The sequence below is a fragment of the Neoarius graeffei genome, chromosome 10 (genome assembly GCF_027579695.1).
Source record: "Neoarius graeffei isolate fNeoGra1 chromosome 10, fNeoGra1.pri, whole genome shotgun sequence".
Lineage (NCBI taxonomy): Eukaryota > Metazoa > Chordata > Actinopteri > Siluriformes > Ariidae > Neoarius > Neoarius graeffei.
In genome coordinates this window covers 7,544,603-7,565,490 of record NC_083578.1, presented here as the reverse complement: position 1 = coordinate 7,565,490, position 20,888 = coordinate 7,544,603, and the positions used below count along the sequence as shown (strand labels likewise).

Genomic DNA, 20,888 nt, shown 5'->3' with positions numbered 1-20,888 from the left:
TATCTGTCACTCATAATAAAGGAGGCGTGGCCTCTGTATCTGTCAGTCTCAGTCAGTACGTTTACATGCACATCCAAATCGAGCTACTGTCGGTAATCGAGCTAAGGGTCCCAGCAGGGGTGCCAGAGAAATCCAATCCTACATGCAACTGTGAAATCGAGCTATTGTGTAAGGTGCATTGTGCACCCGAGCCACAGGTGGCGCTACACACCCCATCGTGTTGGTACACTTCCGGTTGTCGTCATGAAGAAGAGCTATAGTGTTGCCAGATACTGCTGACGTTTTCCAGCCCAAAACATGTTCAAATCCGCCAAAATGCACTTAAAACCTCCCAATCTGGCAACACTGGCAGTGTTCAAGCTGTTAGGCTTGCTCTAACAGACTGTATGGCTACAAACTGTCCTGCACAGACCACTGTTTTGTAAGACAACTTATTTTGCACAATTGTATATTTTTCTAAAGTCCATTTTTTGCTTACAAAAAATAATTTTTTTTTTTTGCTTACAATTTAACTTCTGTCTTAATAAACACACAAAAAGTTCAATTGTTTTGTTTTTATTGACATTCTTCAGATGTTGGACATATATATACACACACACAAATACAATGACTTGTTTATGTACACAATTCACAGCTATGCAACAGCTGTACAGATGTATTTGGTGATACAGTAATTGAGCTAAATTTTAACAGTGCAAACAATGCCACAAAAAGAAAAGATTCATGCCGTTGTCATGATTCATTGTCATGCCGACTGAGGCTGTTGTGTTTCCCGCTTGTGGTCTCGTCACTCGTCACTTCCGGAAGGGGCAGTGCTGAAGTAAGTAGCTGGACTACGTAGCTCGATAGGGTTTACATGCACTAAGTAGCTCGGCAAAAATCGCATAATCTAGGTCGTGTAGCTCGATTACGAGAAATCAAGTTCGGTTCAATTTCAGCCGAGCTAAGGTGTTTACATGCCATTTAGAGCTTCGATTTCAGTCGAGCAACGGCAGAAATTCGATTTTCTCTATGTGCATGTAAACGTACTGAGTGAAGCAGGTGTGGCCTCTGTATCTGTCAGTTCTAATAAAGGGGGCATGGCCTCTGTGTCTATCTGCTCTAATAAAGGAGACTTGGCCATTTTATCTGTCAGTATCAGTGAAGGAGGTGTGGCCTCTGTATCTGTCAGTCTCAGTGAAGGAGGCATGGCCTCTGTATCTATCAGTTCTAATAAAGGAGGTGTGGCCTCTGTATCTATCGGCTCTAATAAAGGAGGTGTGGCCTCTGTATCTATCTGCTCTAATAAAGGAGACATGGCCATTTTATCTGTCTGTCTCAGTGAAGGAGGCGTGACCTCTGTATCTATCAGTTCCAATAAAGGAGGCATGGCCGCTGTATCTGTCACTCATAATAAAGGAGGTGTGGCCTCTGTATCTGTCAGTCTCAGTGAAGCAGGTGTGGCCTGTCTGTGTATCAATTCTAATAATGGGGGCATGGTCACTGAATCTGTCAGTCATAATAAAGTAGGTGTGACCTCTGTGACTGTCAGCCCTAATAAAGGAGACTTGGCCTCTGTGACTATCAGTGAAGGAGGTGTGGCCTCTGTATCTGTCAATCATAACGAAGGAGACATGGCTTCTGTGACTATCAGTGAAGAAGGTGTGGCCTCTGTACTTGTCAGTCTCAGTAAAGGAGGCGTGGCCTCCGTATCTGTCAGTATCAGTGAAGGAGGTGTAGCCTCTGTACTTGTCAGTCTCAGTAAAGGAGGCGTGGCCTCTGTATCTGTCAGTATCAGTGACGAAGGTGTGGCCTCTGTACTTGTCAGTCTCAGTAAAGGAGGCGTGGCCTCTGTATCTGTCAGTATCAGTGAAGAAGGTGTGGCCTCTGTATATATCACTCTCAGTAAAGAAGGTGTGGCCTCTGTATCTGTCAGCCTCATTGAAGGAAGCATGGCTTCTCTATCTGTCAGTCTCAGTGAAGTAGGCGTGACCTCTACATCTGTCAGTCTTAATGAAGGAGGCATGGCCTCTGTATCCATCAGTCTCAGTGAAGGAGGCGTGGCCTCTGTATCTTTTGGAAAGACAGGTTCCTACTATTGATGAGACAAGTGATTAGATGAAATCATCTTGTGTCCAAGGCGGCACGGTGGTGTAGTGGTTAGCGCTGTCACCTCACAGCAAGAAGGTCCGGGTTCGAGCCCCGTGGCTGGCGAGGGTCTTTCTGTGTGGAGTTTGCATGTTCTCCCCGTGTCCGCGTGGGTTTCCTCCGGGTGCTCCGGTTTCCCCCACAGTCCAAAGACATGCAGGTTAGGTTAACTGGTGACTCTAAATTGAGCGTAGGTGTGAATGTCAGTGTGAATGGTTGTCTGTGTCTATGTGTCAGCCCTGTGATGACCTGGCGACTTGTCCAGGGTGTACCCCGCCTTTCGCCCGTAGTCAGCTGGGATAGGCTCCAGCTTGCCTGCGACCCTGTAGAACAGGATAAAGCGGCTACAGATAATGAGATGAGATCTTGTGTCCATCTACCCACAAAACATGGTAAATTTCAAAATAAAGTGCTCTTTTGGAACTTCACACGTAAACTTTTATGGCTGTTTATTTTAGACTGCGGCGTCAGTACATTCATGGTAACGGTAAAGCATGCGGCTTTGAAGTGCATATAGATCTCATCATACAGACCTCATCGTACCGTATACGCACTTCGATCTCCTGATCATCTGTGATTTTATTAACCTTCATCCCTGTCCCATTAAGGCCTTACAGCATCGTTAAAGTACATGGTTGCATGGGAGATGTACTGACGTGTACAAGTCAGTACACTGGTGAAAATGTGAATTCCATCAAGTCTCATCACGACGGTGAATTTATGGACATCTCAAGTTCCTGCGAGGAAAAGTTCAAAGCTGATGCCACTGTAAAACTCAAGTTAGCGGTCATGGAGATTATATAATGTCTAACAGATGGAGAGAAAGAGAGAGGGAGCGAATATTTACCGGCTCTCCATCATCTGCTGCTGATGCCCCTCTCATTCTTCTCCTAAGCAAATGGATTCATGGTTCATTAAGAATGGATTTGCAGGCAGGATTCTTGGCATGGCTGAAGTGAAAAGCTCAGTGGTGGTGTTTCTTGAGAAGAAGGAACATGAAAGTCATGTTTTCAGCAGAATTTTACACGCTCCTGCTCCAAGATTCCAATCTCCAGAAATCCTTAGCGTTCACAGCTCGAAGTCATGTCATGGAAGAATGACATGACAGATAATCAGACCGCTTGTTTGTTTTGGAGTTTTTGCTGAAAGAGTGTGAGAGTGCAGTTTTGATTGGATTTTTAGGTTCAGAAGGAAAGAGTTTACAGTAAAAGTCAGAACATGTGATGGGAATTCATGGGCCAGTTTAACTGAGAACTCGTATTAGAACATTCGCCAAGGTCTTAGAAGGTCAGGGTGTAGCGTTCTAAAGATAACATTCCTACAATGTTTTAAAAACACTTGCTCTAATAACAGTTTGCTTGACACTGTTATTAAAACGTTGCTCACACAACATTTCTGTAACTCACGAATGTTTCCGTAGTGTTAATTTTTTTACGTTTAAATGGTGAGCAACGTTCTAACAACATACAAGTAATTAGAAATAACTGGAGATGTTTTTAAAACGTTGCCGGAAAATTATTTTTAAAATGTTAGCGCTAAGAAGAAGTAAAATGGTGACAATGTAACCTTCTTAGACTTCCTAATAACATTGTTAAGCACTTACTTTTAATGGCAGAAGGTTTTTTTTTAGCTTTCACATTTAGACCCTGTTTACACGTAGCCGGGTATCTATAAAAACTGATATTTATTTATGCGGTTGCATCCATCATTTACACGTAAACGGAGGTTTCAGTCACTGAAAACGCCTGCTTTCGAAAACTCTGGGCAAAGTGGAGATTTGTGAAAACTCCGTTTTCATGCCTGTGTGTAAATAGTGGAAAACGGAGTTTTCTCCGTGTTATGGGGAAAACGGAGTTTTAGCATTGTGATCTGACGGTCCCTCCTCCTTGGCTTTCAGATCTCTGGTTGGCTTTCTATTTGTTTGACATGTTTTTGACAGGGTGGCACGGTGGTGTAGTGGTTAGCGCTGTCGCCTCACAGCAAGAAGGTCCGGGTTTGAGCCCCGTGGCCGGCGAGGGCCTTTCTGTGCGGAGTTTGCATGTTCTCCCCGTGTCCGCGTGGGTTTCCTCCGGGTGCTCCGGTTTCCCCCACAGTCCAAAGACATGCAGGTTAGGTTAACTGGTGACTCTAAATTGAGCGTAGGTGTGAATGTGAGTGTGAATGGTTGTCTGTGTCTATGTGTCAGCCCTGTGATGACCTGGCGACTTGTCCAGGGTGTACCCCGCCTTTCGCCCGTAGTCAGCTGAGATAGGCTCCAGCTTGCCTGCGACCCTGTTGAACAGGATAAAGTGGCTAGAGATGATGAGATGAGATGAGATGTTTTTGACAGCCTCCCCTGGCTGTTTTTGAGCATTGTGTAAATGGAATTATTTTCTAGTACGGGGAGGAGAAGATACCCGTTTTCATAAATACCCGGCTACGTGTAAACGAAGTATTAAGATCTGAGAAGTTTAGTCAGTAATGTTCAAAGAAGTAATGTTTGTGAAATGTTTTAAAACATCTACAGTGATAAAAGTTTGCTTTGAGAAAAAAAAAAGCATTATGGAAACATCCGTGTGCAATTACGAGTGTATATATATCATATTTTTATAATATTAACAATGTTTGAAGTGAGATTCTTACCATGCCATGTCGTAGTACAGTACCGTTCAAAAGTTTGGGGTCACCCAGACAATTTTGTGTTTTCCATGAAAAGTCACACTTTTATTTCCCACCATAAGTTGTAAAATGAATAGAAAATATAGTCAAGACATTTTTCTGGCCATTTTGAGCATTTAATCGACCCCACAAATGTGATGCTCCAGAAACTCAATCTGCTCAAAGGAAGGTCAGTTTTATAGCTTCTCTAAAGAGCTCAACTGTTTTCAGCTGTGCTAACATGATTGTACAAGGGTTTTCTAATCATCCATTAGCCTTCTGAGGCAATGAGCAAACACATTGTACCATTAGAACACTGGAGTGAGAGTTGCTGGAAATGGGCCTCTATACACCTATGGAGATATTGCACCAAAAACCAGACATTTGCAGCTAGAATAGTCATTTACCACATTAGCAATGTATAGAGTGGATTTCTGATTAGTTTAAAGTGATCTTCATTGAAAAGAACAGTGCTTTTCTTTCAAAAATAAGGACATTTCAAAGTCACCCCAAACTTTTGAACGGTAGTGTATATCAAAATTCCTCAACTTGTGGGTAAATATTGAGAAACGGTGATATATATTTCAGATTACAGTCAATCAATTATCTTCGAAGATTCACTAAATACCAAACAAGAATGTAAATAGTTTACAGTCGCGTGTCTCCTAACCCCATATCTCTGTGTACAGGTCTTCGGGGACGTGGAGCCGGTGAGGATGACGTCGGAGGGCTCGGACTGCCGTTGCAAGTGTGTGATGCGGCCGCTGAGCATCGAGGCGTGCTCGAGGCTTCGGGACGGGACCCTGAAAGTGGACGATTTTTACGCGGTGGAGACGGTGAGCTCAGGATCGGACTGTAAATGCTCGTGCACGGCTCCACCCTCGTCTCTGAACCCCTGTGAAAATGAGTGGAGGACGGAGAAACTGAGGAAGCAAGCACCTGAATTGGTCAAGGTACACACACACAAAACGTCTCTGTGGTATAACCTGATTTGCTTGACCACCATTTGGGAACATGAATGTTTCTGTAGCTCAAATTGAATATGTTTTGGCGCCTAATGCAAAAATTCTGAGCTCATTTTAAAAAACGTATTATGACGTACAGACATTTACACACAAGTCCTTATCAAGAAATAATTTGGAAAAAAAATTGAAAAAAAAAAATCACAATCTGTATAAACACGACACACTGTGTTATAAATTGTTGCATCAACAGTGACTAGAGTTTTTCTCATCTCATCTCATCTCATCTCATTACCTGTAGCCGCTTTATCCTGTTCTACAGGGTCGCAGGCGAGCTGGAGCCTATCCCAGCTGACTACGGGCGAAAGGCGGGGTACACCCTGGACAAGTCGCCAGGTCATCACAGGGCTGACACATAGACACAGACAACCATTCACACTCACATTCACACCTACGCTCAATTTAGAGTCACCAGTTAACCTAACCTGCATGTCTTTGGACTGTGGGGGAAACCGGAGCACCCGGAGGAAACCCACGCGGACACGGAGAGAACATGCAAACTCCGCACAGAAAGGCCCTCGCCGGCCACGGGGCTCGAACCCAGGACCTTCTTGCTGTGAGGCGACAGCGCTAACCACTACACCACCGTGCCGCCCATATTATACTTTATAATTGATAATTTATAATTTATATTTGCAGTGTAAAGTGATTTTTCTGTAAAAGCTGTTGACTGATACTCAAGATTTCCGTACCGCTGTCAGTCAGACATCTCGAATTATAACTCACTAAACCATGTTTAACTTAATAAAGTTCAAACGTCACAAAGTGCCAAGGCTCAGCAGTGCTGAAGCAAGGCAACTTTAACGAGACAAAAATTAAACTACACACACAGGGGTCTGAAATGCATTAAGCAGCACTGATACACTCCGAGTCTCACTTCTTGTCCCTCAGGAGTCAGCGTGTGCCGCTAATAAAGAGGAAACGTGCGGCCGAGTTTTTGACAAAAGTCGAGTTCATAGAGAGACGCATCAGGTTCGAGTTACAGACATTTCGCCTCATGTTTCCTTCGCAGCATCCTGCTGAGGCCTCCGATAGAATCAGGATGGGGTTTGGAAGGATTTCAGAATAACGGCTGGATTTGAAAAAGGAAGTCTGATCATTGATAACAGCCTCTCCATCCAGACACATGTTTAACGTGTGTGTGTGTGTGTGTGTGTAGCTGCATTCCATGGTGGACTTGCTGGAGGGGACGTTGTACAGTATGGATCTGATGAAGGTTCATGCATACATGAATAAAGTCGTGGCTCAGATGAACACACTGGAGGAGGTGAGACACTCAGTAATGATGATGCTAATAAATCTTGAATGGATGAACGAATGCGTTAATGAAAATGACTGAATGAGTGCATGGCTGGGTTAATGAGTGAATGAAAATATGGATTGCTAAATAAATTGATGATTAATGATGGAGTGATTAAACAGATGGATGGATGAATAAGTGAATGAGTGAATGACTAAAAGGTTGAATGAACTGGTGGAATAATGAACAAGTGACTGAAAGAACAAATAGACTAACGAATGAGTAAATGAACAGGTGGATTATTGAATTGATGGCTTAGTGAATGAATGAATGAATGAATGAAAGGCTGAATGAAATGGTGGATGAATGAATAAGTGACTGAAAGAACAGATGGACTAACGAATGAATAAATGAACAGCTGGGTTAATGAATTGACAGCTGAATGAATGAATGAATGAATGAATGAATGAATGAATGAGTGAGTAAAATGCTGCATGAACAGATGGATTAATGAATTGATGGCTTAATGAATGAAAGGTTGAATGGAATGGTAGATTAATGAATAAGTGACAAAGAACAGATGGACTAATAAATGAATAAATGAACAGGTGGATTAATGAATCAATGGCTTGATGAATGAGTGAATGAATGAATGATTAAAAGGCTGAATAAACTGGTGGATGAATGAATAAGTGACTGAATGAACAGATGTACTAATGAATGAATAAATGAACAGGTGGATTCATGAATTGATGGCTTAATGAACGAATGAATGAATGGCTGAATGAATGATTAAAAGGCTGAATAAACTGGTGGATGAATGAAGGAGTGACTGAAAGAACAGATGGACTAATAAACAAATAAATGAACAGGTGAATTAATGAATCGATGGCTTAATGAATGAATTAATAAATGAATGAATGGCTGAATGAACTGGTGGATTAATGAATAAGTGACTGAAAGAATAGTTGGATGAATAAATAAACAAGTGGATTAATGAACTGACGGCTTAGTGAATGAGTGAATTAATTAATGCTTGAATGAATGATAAAAAGGTTGAATGAACTGGTGGATGAATGAATAAGTGACTGCAAGAACAGATAGACTAATGAATGAATAAATGAACAGCTGGGTTAAGGAATTAATGTCTTGATGAATTAATGACTGAATGAATGACTGAATGAATGAAAGGCTGAATGAATTGATGGATTCATGAATAAGTGACTGAACAAACAGATGGATGCATGAATAAATGAACAGCTGGATTAATGAAGTGATGGCTTGATGAATGAATGAATGAATGAATGAATGAATGAATGAACAGGTGGCTGAATGAATAAGTGACTAATAGAATAGATGGACTAATGAATGAGTAATTGAGCAGGTGGATTAATGAATCAATGGCTTGATGAATGAGTGAATGATGAAATGAAAGGATGAAGTAACTAATGAGTGAATAAACAAATCAAATAATAAATAAGTAAATAAAAATCATATAAAACTGAAAGTGGATTAATGAATAAGTGAGTAATGAATGAATGGATGAATCTCTGTCTATCTGTCTGTTTATCTATTTAAATCAGTGCATTGTTTAATAAATTTGTGCATGAATGGATTATGAATGAAGCAGTTAATGAGCGAACTAAAATGCGTAGACAGACTATGGAATGATTGTCAGAATAAATAAACATATATATTAATGAACGAGTGAACAAACAGAGGGAATAATGAATCAGTGACTTTAAAGTGAATTAATGATAAACTGAATGAATAAATGAATGAATCCAGTGATTAAATAATATGTCAATGAACAGAATATAAACAAGTAAATTAATGAATTAATGACTATATGGCCGAATGAAGGAACAGATATAAGAATGGAAATTAAAGGAGACATATGTTACCCAATTTCAATTATTTTATATTACTCCCTGAGGTGCTTTTGTAAAGTTTACGAGTTTTTTTCTTGAAAATACGCCTTAGTTCTTTTTTCTCATGCCGTTTTAGCATGGTATAAAAACCCTACAGATAGAACAGATCGATTTTGGGGGTGTGACTTTAAATTTAGATTTGTAAATGGATTTGCTCTGATTGGCTAAAAGAATAAATGAATTAATTAATGCTGGAGAGATTGAATGAATGAAGAGATTTATTGATGAATGAATGAACGAACCCTTGGATTAATGAATGAGACAAAAATAAGATGGACGGACGTGTGGACAGATTGTGTGATTGACGGATTAATTTAAATGAAATATTGGACAAAATAGAAATCGGAAATCTGACAACATTCTGATGTTTTTCACCGCAGACGATCAAAACAAACCTGAGCCGAGAGAACGACTTCGTTCGAGACAGCGTCGTGAATCTGTCCAATCAGCTGAAGAAGTACGAGAACTACTCGGACATCATGGTGAGCATTAAGAAAGAAATCTCCAGCTTGGGAGTGCAGCTGCTGAAGAAAGACACAACCAACAACAAGGCGCAGGTAATGCGAACAAACGCAAAATACACACAAAATACAAGCAAATATCATGTTGGTTTAAAGGTTAGGTAAGAGGGTTTTTTTGATGAATTGTTATTAATTAGTTATTGATAGTAACACGTTCATACTAACAACCAACAACAGGCAGGTAGTCGTTCGTTTTCAGTTTGTACGTATGCGCACAATATGGAGCCACTATTTCAGAATGTAGCTAGTACAGTTAGCTTGTTTTGCTAATCTGCTAACAAAGCGGAGCATATAACATGTAACTCAATTAACGAGTTTTCACACCAATTAGTGAGTAGTTATTCAGCTTTCAAAGCTGTATGTAGCTTTTCACATGAGACCTAAAACAAACAAACAAAAAACTAAAATAAGCCACACCCAAAGAGACAAACTACAAGCTTGGATTATATTTGAATATACATTTTATGTGTACCTGTAAATGTTCTCTTTTCACAGTATTTTAATCTTAAATGAACATTCCCTATGTCCAAAATCGCTCAGTCGTTCACTACTCCCTACTCCCTATATAGGGAATTACTGTATAGAGGACTATACAGTACAGTGAGCTCATTGGTAAAATAAAAAAAACGCTTTCAAACACTAGTCTGTCGTGCCGGTATTTATGTCATTACTGTCGCACAATTAAGACGTGTCAGATCAGTCGGCTGGTGGGTTTCAAAATAATAAACACATGCATGTACAGTATTTTTGTGATAGATCCATATTATACTGAGTGCATTTCCCACATTAATCAATACAAAGTACCTGCATCTTTCACTTCTTTTAAATCAAGGCTGAATACTTTATTTCTTCTTTGCCGCTGCCTTTTATTAAATCAAATTTGAGGCTTTTACGTAATTTGATTTCTTTCAGTGCGACCACAATGCATGATGGGATATATTGCTCTGGTTAGTGACCATCGTTGTACACTACTTTTCGTGATGCATTGTGGGATACTTTGAGTGCACTATATAGGGTGTAAATAATCCTCACTAAGGTTTCGGACAGCACTACAAAATGGCGTCCTCACTATATAGTGCCCTATATAGTGAGTAGGGAGTGATTTCAGAGACGGGGTTGTTTTTTCGATATTGAAAGTACTGCGACTGATTCCTGGCTCACGTATGGTTGCAGGCCACCGACAGCAAGAAGGGCAAAGAGGCAGTAAAACCCCCCAGTAAAAAGTCGCCGGTGGTTAAACCTCCTCCAAAGCCTCCCAAAGAGAAACCCGCCAAACCCAAAAAGGAGCCTCTGCCACCCAAGACGCCCAAACCTGCGAAACCAGAGCCGACGCCCAAGAGCAAACTGGCGGGTCACCAGCCGGGGGTCATCAGGGGCATCACCTACTACAAAGCCACCAGGACGGATGAGTCAGGGACGGACAGCGCAGCCAAAGGAGACAGAGGTGTGTGTGTGTGTATCTGTGCGATGGAGGTTTATAGAGTACACACTCTTATCCACATGAATCAGTCATTCTGTGATGAATTCATGACTTCGCATGCTGTTTAAAGAACCAGTGCCAAGTCTTTCATTGTTACAGAACATTACCTAAATGAGTCCCATCACTCAGCTTGTTTTCGTTTAAAGGATGTTAGCTTTGGGGCAGTTTTACTGTTTTGGCTGAACAGCATCAAAACACCTCCTGGTGCCATTTGCTATACACTTGTTATTCAGAACTGCCAGGAAGTCACAACCCCCCTCCCCCGCTGGGCCGTGCCCTCCACGAGATTTTTACAATACTCGGAAATTTGCTATAGGCAACCTGGATCTCTATAAAGTCATCTATAATCTCTCTGCTCTTGTATTTTCTCCTTATAAAAGCAGTTAGAGGTAATTGTGACCAGCAGAACGGCTCCGAGGCAGAAGAAAGGTTTCCTCAGAATCTGTCTTTAATGCAAAAGAGGCAAACTTTCATGGCTAGTGAAAGTAAAATGAACCCAGGGCCTTCAGTTAATACGAATCAGCTCTATAATAATCCCATGTCTCAGCTCCACCTCTGAGCTTCTGCAGAATTTACAGGAAGTTCCTCAGAACTGAACTGAACTGTCGTTTCAGACTTGTCCAATCAGATCGTTTTATCTTTATGTTGTGGGTATAACGGCGTATCCGCCTCATGTTGAGTCATATCCACAGAGACGCACACTTCATCTGAATCTGTAATAGAAAGCTAAACAATGTTATTTATCATTCTGGAAAATCAGTGAATGTTCGAGAAACACATACAGAGTTAAATCCTGCCACTACACTCCTGTTCGTGTTTAACTGTTCGAACTTCCACCATTGTTTTAATCCACTGTTATGTTTGTTTTATAACACGATGTTCATGCAGATGACTGATTAGATACAGATACAGCACTGCTATGGCAGTAAAGGAGGAGAAAAAATTATCCCGCAATTGTGACTTTTTAATCTCGAAAGTGTGAGTTAATATCACACAGTGTCAACATTTTATCTCAAAATTGCGAGACATTATCACAGTTGTGAATTTTATCTCAAAATTGTGAGATAGCTTCACACAGTTGTAACATTTTATCTCAGAATTGTGAGACAGTATCACACAGTTGTGACTTTGTATCTCAAAATTGTTAGATAGGATCACAGTTGTGACTTTTTATCTCAAAACTGTGAGACAGTATCACACAGTTTCAACATTTTATCTCAAAATTGTGAGACGTTATCACAGTTGTGAATTTTTTATCAAAATTGCAAGATAGTATCACACAATTGTGACTTTTTATCTCAAAATTGTGAGATAGTATCACACAGTTGTAACATTTTATCTCAGAATTGCGACATAGTATCACACAGTTGTGACTTTGTATCTCAAAATTGCTGGATAGGATTACAGTTGTGACTTTTTATCTCAAAATCACGAGATAGTATCACACAATTGTGACTTTTTATCTCAAAATTATGAGATAGTATCACACAGTTGTAACACTTTATCTCAGAACTGCAAGATAGTATCACAGTTTCAGCATTTTATCTCAAAATTGAGAGACATTTTCAGAGTTTTGACTCTTTATCTCAATTGCAAGATAGTATCACACATTTGTAACATTTTATCTCAGAATTGCGAGACAGTATCACACAGTTGTGACTTTGTATCTCAAAATTGCTAGATAGGATCACAGTTGTGACTTTTTATCTCAAAATTGTGAGATAGTATCACACAGTTGTAACATTTTATCTCAGAATTGCGAGATAGTATCACACAGTTGTGACTTTTTATCTCAAAATCACGAGATAGTATCACACAATTGTGACTTTTTATCTCAAAATTATGAGATAGTATCACACAGTTGTAACATTTTATCTCAGAACTGCAAGATAGTATCACAGTTTCAACATTTTATCTCAAAATTGAGAGACATTTTCAGAGTTTTGACTCTTTATCTCAATTGCAAGATACTATCACACATTTGTAACATTTTATTTCAAAGTTGTGAGATAGCATCACAGTTGTGAATTTTATCTTAAATTTGTGAGATATTATCACACAGTTGTAACATTTTATCTCAGAATTGCAAGCTAGTATCACACAGTTGTGACTTTTTATCTCAAAACTGCGAGATCACACAATTTCAGCATTTTATCTCAAAATTGTGAAACATTGTCAGTTTTGACTCTTTATCTCAAAATTGTGAGATAGTATCACACATTTGTAACATTTTATCTCAAAATTGTGAGACATTATCAGAGTTTTGACTTTTTATCTCAGATTTGTGAGATAGTATCACACAATTGTGAATTTTGTCTCAAAATTGCGAGACATTATCACAGTTGTGACTTTTTACCTCGTAACTGCAAGATAATCACACAGGTGCGACTTTATGTCAATCACAAGCTACTTTCTCATAATTTCAATTTTTAATCTTGCAATTGCAAGATAACTGTGACTTTTTATCTTGTGACTGTGAGTTAATATTACACAATTGCGACTTAGTGCCTGTTATAAACACAATTGTAAAATAAAAAGTTGCGACTGGATAATACTCTATTACCTGCGAGATAAATCTGTGTAATATTTTCTCACACAAAGCAGGAACAAGCTTCCACACAGATCTTTCACAACTTTTACTCACGTATAAAATTACCAAGTCGAAAAATGTAACTTGAAAGATTAAAGATGGCCGCTTTAGTCAAGGAACTGGGAAGGGATTTTGTTCCATTCATTTGCCTAATTCTGATACACGATCTGTATCTCTTATATTCAACCCACAAGAAGCCCCACCCACTTTATACTGCGAGCAATGGAATGTTGACATTTAGTGAAGTCATCAATTATTCCAGCTTTGGAGTGCAGATTATGGTCACAAGATTGAAATTAAGCTCATTCGAAAGCAGATAGATGTTATTATTGTTGTATCGTAAAAACAGTGATACTGTATTAAGTTCTCATACCGTGAATATTCTACATTTCCTGAGGAACTTCAAACATCTCGTAATGTTTCATGAAGCTTTAAGGCATGTTGTGGTCTTCAGTATGAGATGTTTTCGAGCCGCTTTTCTTCTTCCCTGAAGGGGTTTCTTCATTTGTCCTGCGCTGTTGGAGTTATGTTGTAACTGGATTCTTTGACTGAATGCGCAATAATGTTTGCTGTATTTATGTCTGGCTCTCCTGAGCCCTGAGCTCGTGGTTAATGTTCCAGACGAAGCCCCCCCTCGGTGCAGGAAGAGTAGGCTCAGATTAGGCTCTCTCCCTGACATTGTCTTCATGGAGAAGTGTTTTTTGTGGCGTGACATGAGACAGACTCTGTTTGAAAACGCAAACACTGTGAGGATAGACTCGGTTACAGCTCAGGAAGTTACTACGAGCACAACATCTCATAAATAATAAATATCTCTTTTGAAGTGGAATCTCCAATACTTTGGGGTGAAACATTGAACTCTCGGCCGTAATCCTTTTCTCCCTCCTTCTTTTGTCTCTGAAAGAAAACACAGCCAAAACCCACGCCATCCACCAAATCGAGGACAAGGGAGGTTCCGAACTCGTCTTGGAGGCCATCGAGGGCACCACTCCCGTGTCGCCAAAAACAACAAGGACAGCAACAACAACAAAAACAACTGTTGCTCCAACAGCAGTTGCCTCACAAACACAAACATCCACCAGCGATGATGAGCTTCTCACCACGAGTTCCACCAAGTCAGACTCAGAGACGGAGAATCTCACCATCACCGTCACACCATCACTGAAGAGCACAAGATCTGGCTCTAACAAGCCAGGTACATGTAGGGTTCCTCTGGGTTCTCCAGTTTCCTCCTACGTCTCAGAAAGCTGCCAGTAGGTGAATTGGCTTCTCTAAAATTGCCCCAGGCCTGTACGAGTGTGTGAATGTATGTGTGATGACCTCCATTCCATCCAGGGTGTATCATTGCCTTGTGTCCGGTGTTCCTAGGATAGAATTCCCAATGCTGACCAGGATAAAAACACTTAATGAAAATGAATGAATGAATTAAAGGTGCTCCGTGTGAAAATTTACTATATACTGTGTGTCGTTTTAATTTTTAATTTTCAGAACCTCTCACAGTGCAGAAGAAATGTTTTATAGTCCCGAAGACACAGATGCTGATACAGATTTGGTTCAAATTGATCAAATTCTTCTTCTCAAGACAAGTGTGTTTTGATAATTAGTTTAATAATGTACAATTTCATTTCAAGAAATTGTATTTATATTTTAAAAAATCCAGAGTTTGAGTACAACGACTTTATCAGTTTGTCTCTAACAGGTGGTGATAGAAACACCAGCCAATCACGAGCCTCTGTTCATTCATGTATAAAAAAATTTCATAGCTAGCACTTTATTTCAAGCAGATTCATCTGTTCTGTCAAAAAAAAAAACAATGACGACAATTCCATGTTTATAAATGTGTGTCTTGCTCTGTTCAGTGTACATTAAACCTCTGGAGTGTGAGGGCACCATCGCCTCGGTGGAGATGCCGGAGAAGCACCACAGCTACGGGCGTAACGAAGGCGCCTGGCTGAAGGATCCTGTCGCCAAGGACAACAAGATCTACGTCACCAACTACTACTATGGCAACAACCTGGTGGAGTTTCGCAACCTGGATAACTTTAAGCAAGGTCAGAACCACTCCAACACTTTGATCATCCTTCAGAGAGACATTAAATCCGTTATTAAAAATGAAAAGAATACGGCGACTAGAGGAGGCCGGTTACTAAAAGTCAGTGGGTAAAAAGGGGGAATTAGGGGACGCAACCAAGAGGCCAAGGGTAACGCTTAACATCATGCTACCGCAACCATGCTTCACAGCGGTGATAGTGTTCTCAGGGTTTTGCTCTTATTTCTATTCATTTTATTTTTTTAATTTGTAAAAATGTACAAAATACATTGGCCAACCTCCTCCACGACCACTTTCACCACCCCCATTCCATATTATGGGCTCTTGTGTTGATTCATGACATATAATCCCACTCACATCCATTTCAGTTCAAGGTTGTAATGAAATGTGAAAGGGTTTGTGAGGGGGTGAATACTTATGTATTGCATTGTATATAAACAGTTTGTTCCAGAATGTTTAATCGAGGGCGGCACGGTGGTGTAGTGGTTAGCGCTGTTGCCTCACAGCAAGAAGGTTCGGGTTCTGGAAACAAAATGGAAACAAAATGGCTCTTAATATTTATTCTCATATCTCTGGAAACAAAACGGCTGTGTTGACAATACAGCTCTTAATGTTTAGTCTCGTATCTCTGGAAACAAAATGACTGGGTTGACAAAACAGCTCTTAATATTTAGTCTCATATCTCTGGAAACAAAATGACTGGGTTGACAAAACGGCTCTTAATATTTAGTCTCGTATCTCTGGAAACAAAATGACTGGGTTGACAAAACGGCTCTTAATATTTAGTCTCATATCTCTGGAAACAAAATGGCCATGTTGACAATACAGCTCTTAATATTTATTCTCATATCTCTGGAAACAAAATGGCCATGTTGACAATACAGCTCTTAATATTTAGTCTCATATCTCTGGAAACAAAATGGCCATGTTGACAATACAGCTCTTAATATTTAGTCTCATATCTCTGGAAACAAAATGACTGGGTTGACAAAACGGCTCTTAATATTTAGTCTCGTATCTCTGGAAACAAAATGGCTGTGTTGACAAAACAGCTCTTAATATTTAGTCTCATATCTCTGGAAACGGGCGGCACGGTGGTGTAGTGGTTAGCGCTGTCGCCTCACAGCAAGAAGGTCCGGGTTCGAGCCCCGTGGCCGGCGAGGGCCTTTCTGTGTGGAGTTTGCATGTTCTCCCCATGTCCGCGTGGGTTTCCTCCGGGTGCTCCGGTTTCCCCCACAGTCCAAAGACATGCAGGTTAGGTTAACTGGTGACTCTAAATTGACCATAGGTGTGAATGTGAGTGTGAATGGTTGTCTGTGTCTATGTGTCAGCCCTGTGATGACCTGGCGACTTGTCCAGGGTGTACCCCGCCTTTCGCCCGTAGTCAGCTGGGATAGGCTCCAGCTTGCCAGCGACCCTGTAGAACAGGATAAAGCAGATAATGAGATAAGATGAGATGTTTAATCGAGCCTTACCACTCCAAAGTTATAAACCACATCCAAAATCTCACTCATGTCCAAAAGCAGATGTTTTTCCTAACTTCCTGTCTGTGGTCACAGGTCGCTGGAGTAACCTCTACAAGCTCCCTTATAACTGGATAGGAACAGGTCACGTGGTCTACAACGGCGCCTTCTACTACAACCGAGCCTTCACCAAGAACATCATCAAGTATGACCTGAGGATGCGCTACGTGGCAGCGTGGACGCTCCTCCACGACGTCGTCTACGAGGACACGACGCCATGGAAGTGGCGCGGCCATTCGGACATCGACTTTGCCGTGGACGAGAGCGGACTCTGGGTGATCTACCCGGCACTGGACTACGACTACTCGCAGCAGGAGGTGATCGTCATCAGCAAGTTGGACCCGAGCGACCTGTCCACCAAGAAGGAGACGATGTGGAGGACGGGCCTGAAGCGCAATAGGTACGGAAACTGCTTCATCGTGTGCGGTGTGCTGTACGCTATCGACGTGTACAACCAGAGAGACGGCGAGGTGGTGTACGCCTACGACACGCACACCAACACCGAGGCGGCACCGCGGCTCCCGTTCACCAACGAGTACGCCTTCGTCACCCAGGTGGACTACAATCCTAAAGAGAAGGTGCTTTATGCCTGGGATAACGGACACCAGCTGACTTATAACATTCACTTCGTGGGCCAGTGAGAGGCTCGGAAAACCGTTCCGCCTTGAATTCAGGAAATCTGACTTTTCTAAGAGGGAAATAAATAAAATATAAAGAATATTATAATAGTTGTACAAGGGAAATGAACTCTTTTTGTCATTCAAGAAATGCTAAAATAAAGAAACGTTGTTCATGTAGTTTGTGCAGCCAAAATGGTTTTAAAATAATTCGGAAAATTAAAAAAATTCAGGGTTGACACATTAAAAATGTATTCTGCTTGACATTTAAATTTTAAAGAAATGTTTCCCACAAGAAAATTCATACATTTACACTCACAAAAAATATATTCGATCACGTCTCATTGGAAATTTGACTTTTATATCATTGGAAAAATTCCTTGCTGGTGTCACCGCTAAACTCAATTCCATGTTGGAATTTTGATCCAGCTCATACTAGAAAGTCTACGTTCTTAGAAAGAGGATTTTTTATATGATTTTTTTTTTAAAGACATGTTTTCCCCAAATTAGGTTTACACTTTGACACACTTTATATCAGGAATTGTACATTTTTATCCAAGCTACCTGATTGTGAATTATTAGTCTTACAGAGTAATGTTTTTTTTAATAAAAAATGATGATACTACACAACATTATGAAAGTTAACATTTAAAAAAAATATTATGTGAATAAATAATATTTTAATAAACTTATAAAACACAATGTAAGATGTTTATGGTACTTGTATTAAAATGGGTGTATCAGTGTATGTAAATGACTCATTTACACTCAGCTAGTAATTTTGTAAAATATAAATTACTTTTGCACTGTAAATATTTCCAGAAACTGTTAGCGACAGAGCTGTATGTTAGATCCATAAGGGTGTGTGTGTGTGTGTTTTTTTTTTTAAATGTCTCTCAATAAACATTGGTTAAACTCCTGGATGAGTTTCTATTAGATTTTCTGTTTTGTATGACTCACGCATGGAGAGTGAAATGTTCCATGTTTTCTGCACTATAACTAAAATAAATTTCAACTCCATTACCATGGTGCCTCTAGAATCTGGATGTCAGAGGGGTTTTTTTTTGTTTTGTTTTGATGGTGGTGAAAAATAAAGACAGTTTGAAATCATGCAGATTAGGTTCTGAATTTTATTACTGTGTATTTATTTATTTATTTATTTATTTTTGCTTGGAATGCACCAATTACGTTTAAAGAATCAAGTTTTTTTGTTTGTTTCCGAATCGAGTCATGACCAATTCCCACCCCGTTATCCAGCTGCCAGCTGGACATGGTGAAGGTTTATCCCAGAATTTTGTCTCATATATTCGAGAGCACACTTCATAAAGTCTTGGCCATGGATAGTGATGATAAATCTATACTGCAACAGCTGGAAGTCTGGCTTGTGGCTTGCTGTGCTTCACTTTTTGAACAAGACACCGATTGGCTTTGAGTGATGTGACTAACCAGAATTGTAAACAAAATTTCACATTAGTTTAATGATAGAATGCAACAATTTTACTGAAAAAACAGCTCTCAATATTTAGTCTCGTATCTCTGGAAACAAAATGACTGGGTTGAGAAAACGGCTCTTAATATTTAGTCTCGTATCTCTGGAAACAAAATGACTGGGTTGACAAAATGGCTCTTAATATTTAGTCTCATATCTCTGGAAACAAAATGACTGGGTTGACAAAATGGCTCTTAATATTTAGTCTCATATCTCTGGAAACAAAACGGCCGTGTTGATAATACAGCTCTTAATATTTAGTCTCGTATCTCTGGAAACAAAATGACTGGGTTGACAAAATGGCTCTTAATATTTAGTCTCATATCTCTGGAAACAAAATGGCCATGTTGACAAAACAGCTCTTAATATTTAGTCTCATATCTCTGGAAACAAAACAGCCGTGTTGATAATACAGCTCTTAATATTTAGTCTCATATCTCTGGAAACAAAATGACTGGGTTGACAAAATGGCTCTTAATATTTAGTCTCATATCTCTGGAAACAAAATGGCCATGTTGACAAACCGGCTCTTAATATTTAGTCTCGTATCTCTGGAAACAAAATGGCCATGTTGACAAAACAGCTCTTAATATTTAGTCTCATATCTCTGGAAACAAAATGACCGGGTTGACAAAATGGCTCTCAATATTTAGTCTCGTATCTCTGGAAACAAAATGACTGGGTTGACAAAATGGCTCTTAATATTTAGTCTCATATCTCTGGAAACAAAATGGCCATGTTGACAAACCGGCTCTTAATATTTAGTCTCGTATCTCTGGAAACAAAATGGCCATGTTGACAAAACAGCTCTTAATATTTAGTCTCGTATCTCTGGAAACAAAATGACTGGGTTGACAAAATGGCTCTTAATATTTAGTCTCGTATCTCTGGAAACAAAATGACTGGGTTGACAAAATGGCTCTTAATATTTAGTCTCATATCTCTGGAAACAAAATGGCCGTGTTGACAAAACGGCTCTTAATATTTATTCTCATATCTCTGGAAACAAAATGGCCATGTTGACAAAACAGCTCTTAATATTTAGTCTCATATCTCTGGAAACAAAACGGCCGTGTTGATGATACAGCTCTTAATATTTAGTCTCATATCTCTGGAAACAAAATGACTGGGTTGACAAAATGGCTCTTAATATTTAGTCTCATATCTCTGGAAACAAAATGGCCATGTTGACAAACCGGCTCTTAATATTTAGTCTCGTATCTCTGGAAACAAAATGGCCATGTTGACAAAACAGCTCTTAATATTTAGTCTCGTATCTCTGGAAACAAAATGACTGGGTTGACAAAATGGCTCTTAATATTTAGTCTCATATCTCTGGAAACAAAATGGCCGTGTTGACAAAACGGCTCTTAATATTTATTCTCATATCTCTGGAAACAAAATGGCCATGTTGACAAAACAGCTCTTAATATTTAGTCTCGTATCTCTGGAAACAAAATGACTGGATTGACAAAACGGCTATTAATATTTATTCTCATATCTCTGGAAACAAAATGGCCGTGTTAACAAAACAGGTCTTAATATTTAGTCTCGTATCTCTGGAAACAAAATGACTGGGTTGACAAAACAGCTCTTAATATTTGGTCTCGTATCTCTGGAAACAAAATGACTGGGTTGACAAAACGGCTCTTAATATATAT

The 20,888-nt window shown here is 39.8% G+C and overlaps 1 protein-coding gene across 1 annotated transcript in view; it reads left to right on the top strand.

The window, feature by feature from the left end:
- The window catches only part of olfml2a (olfactomedin-like 2A), a 67,269-nt gene extending 48,420 nt beyond the window's left edge, over positions 1–18,849 (top strand). Inside the window, exons 2-8 of the mRNA XM_060931183.1 lie at positions 5,454–5,717; positions 6,946–7,053; positions 9,338–9,514; positions 10,652–10,922; positions 14,453–14,743; positions 15,408–15,599; positions 17,158–18,849. Of these exons, the coding sequence (XP_060787166.1) occupies positions 5,454–5,717; positions 6,946–7,053; positions 9,338–9,514; positions 10,652–10,922; positions 14,453–14,743; positions 15,408–15,599; positions 17,158–17,762 (1,908 nt within the window). The 3' untranslated portion in view covers positions 17,763–18,849. The remainder of the gene's footprint in view (positions 1–5,453; positions 5,718–6,945; positions 7,054–9,337; positions 9,515–10,651; positions 10,923–14,452; positions 14,744–15,407; positions 15,600–17,157) is intronic.
- Positions 18,850–20,888: the final 2,039 nt, after the last annotated feature.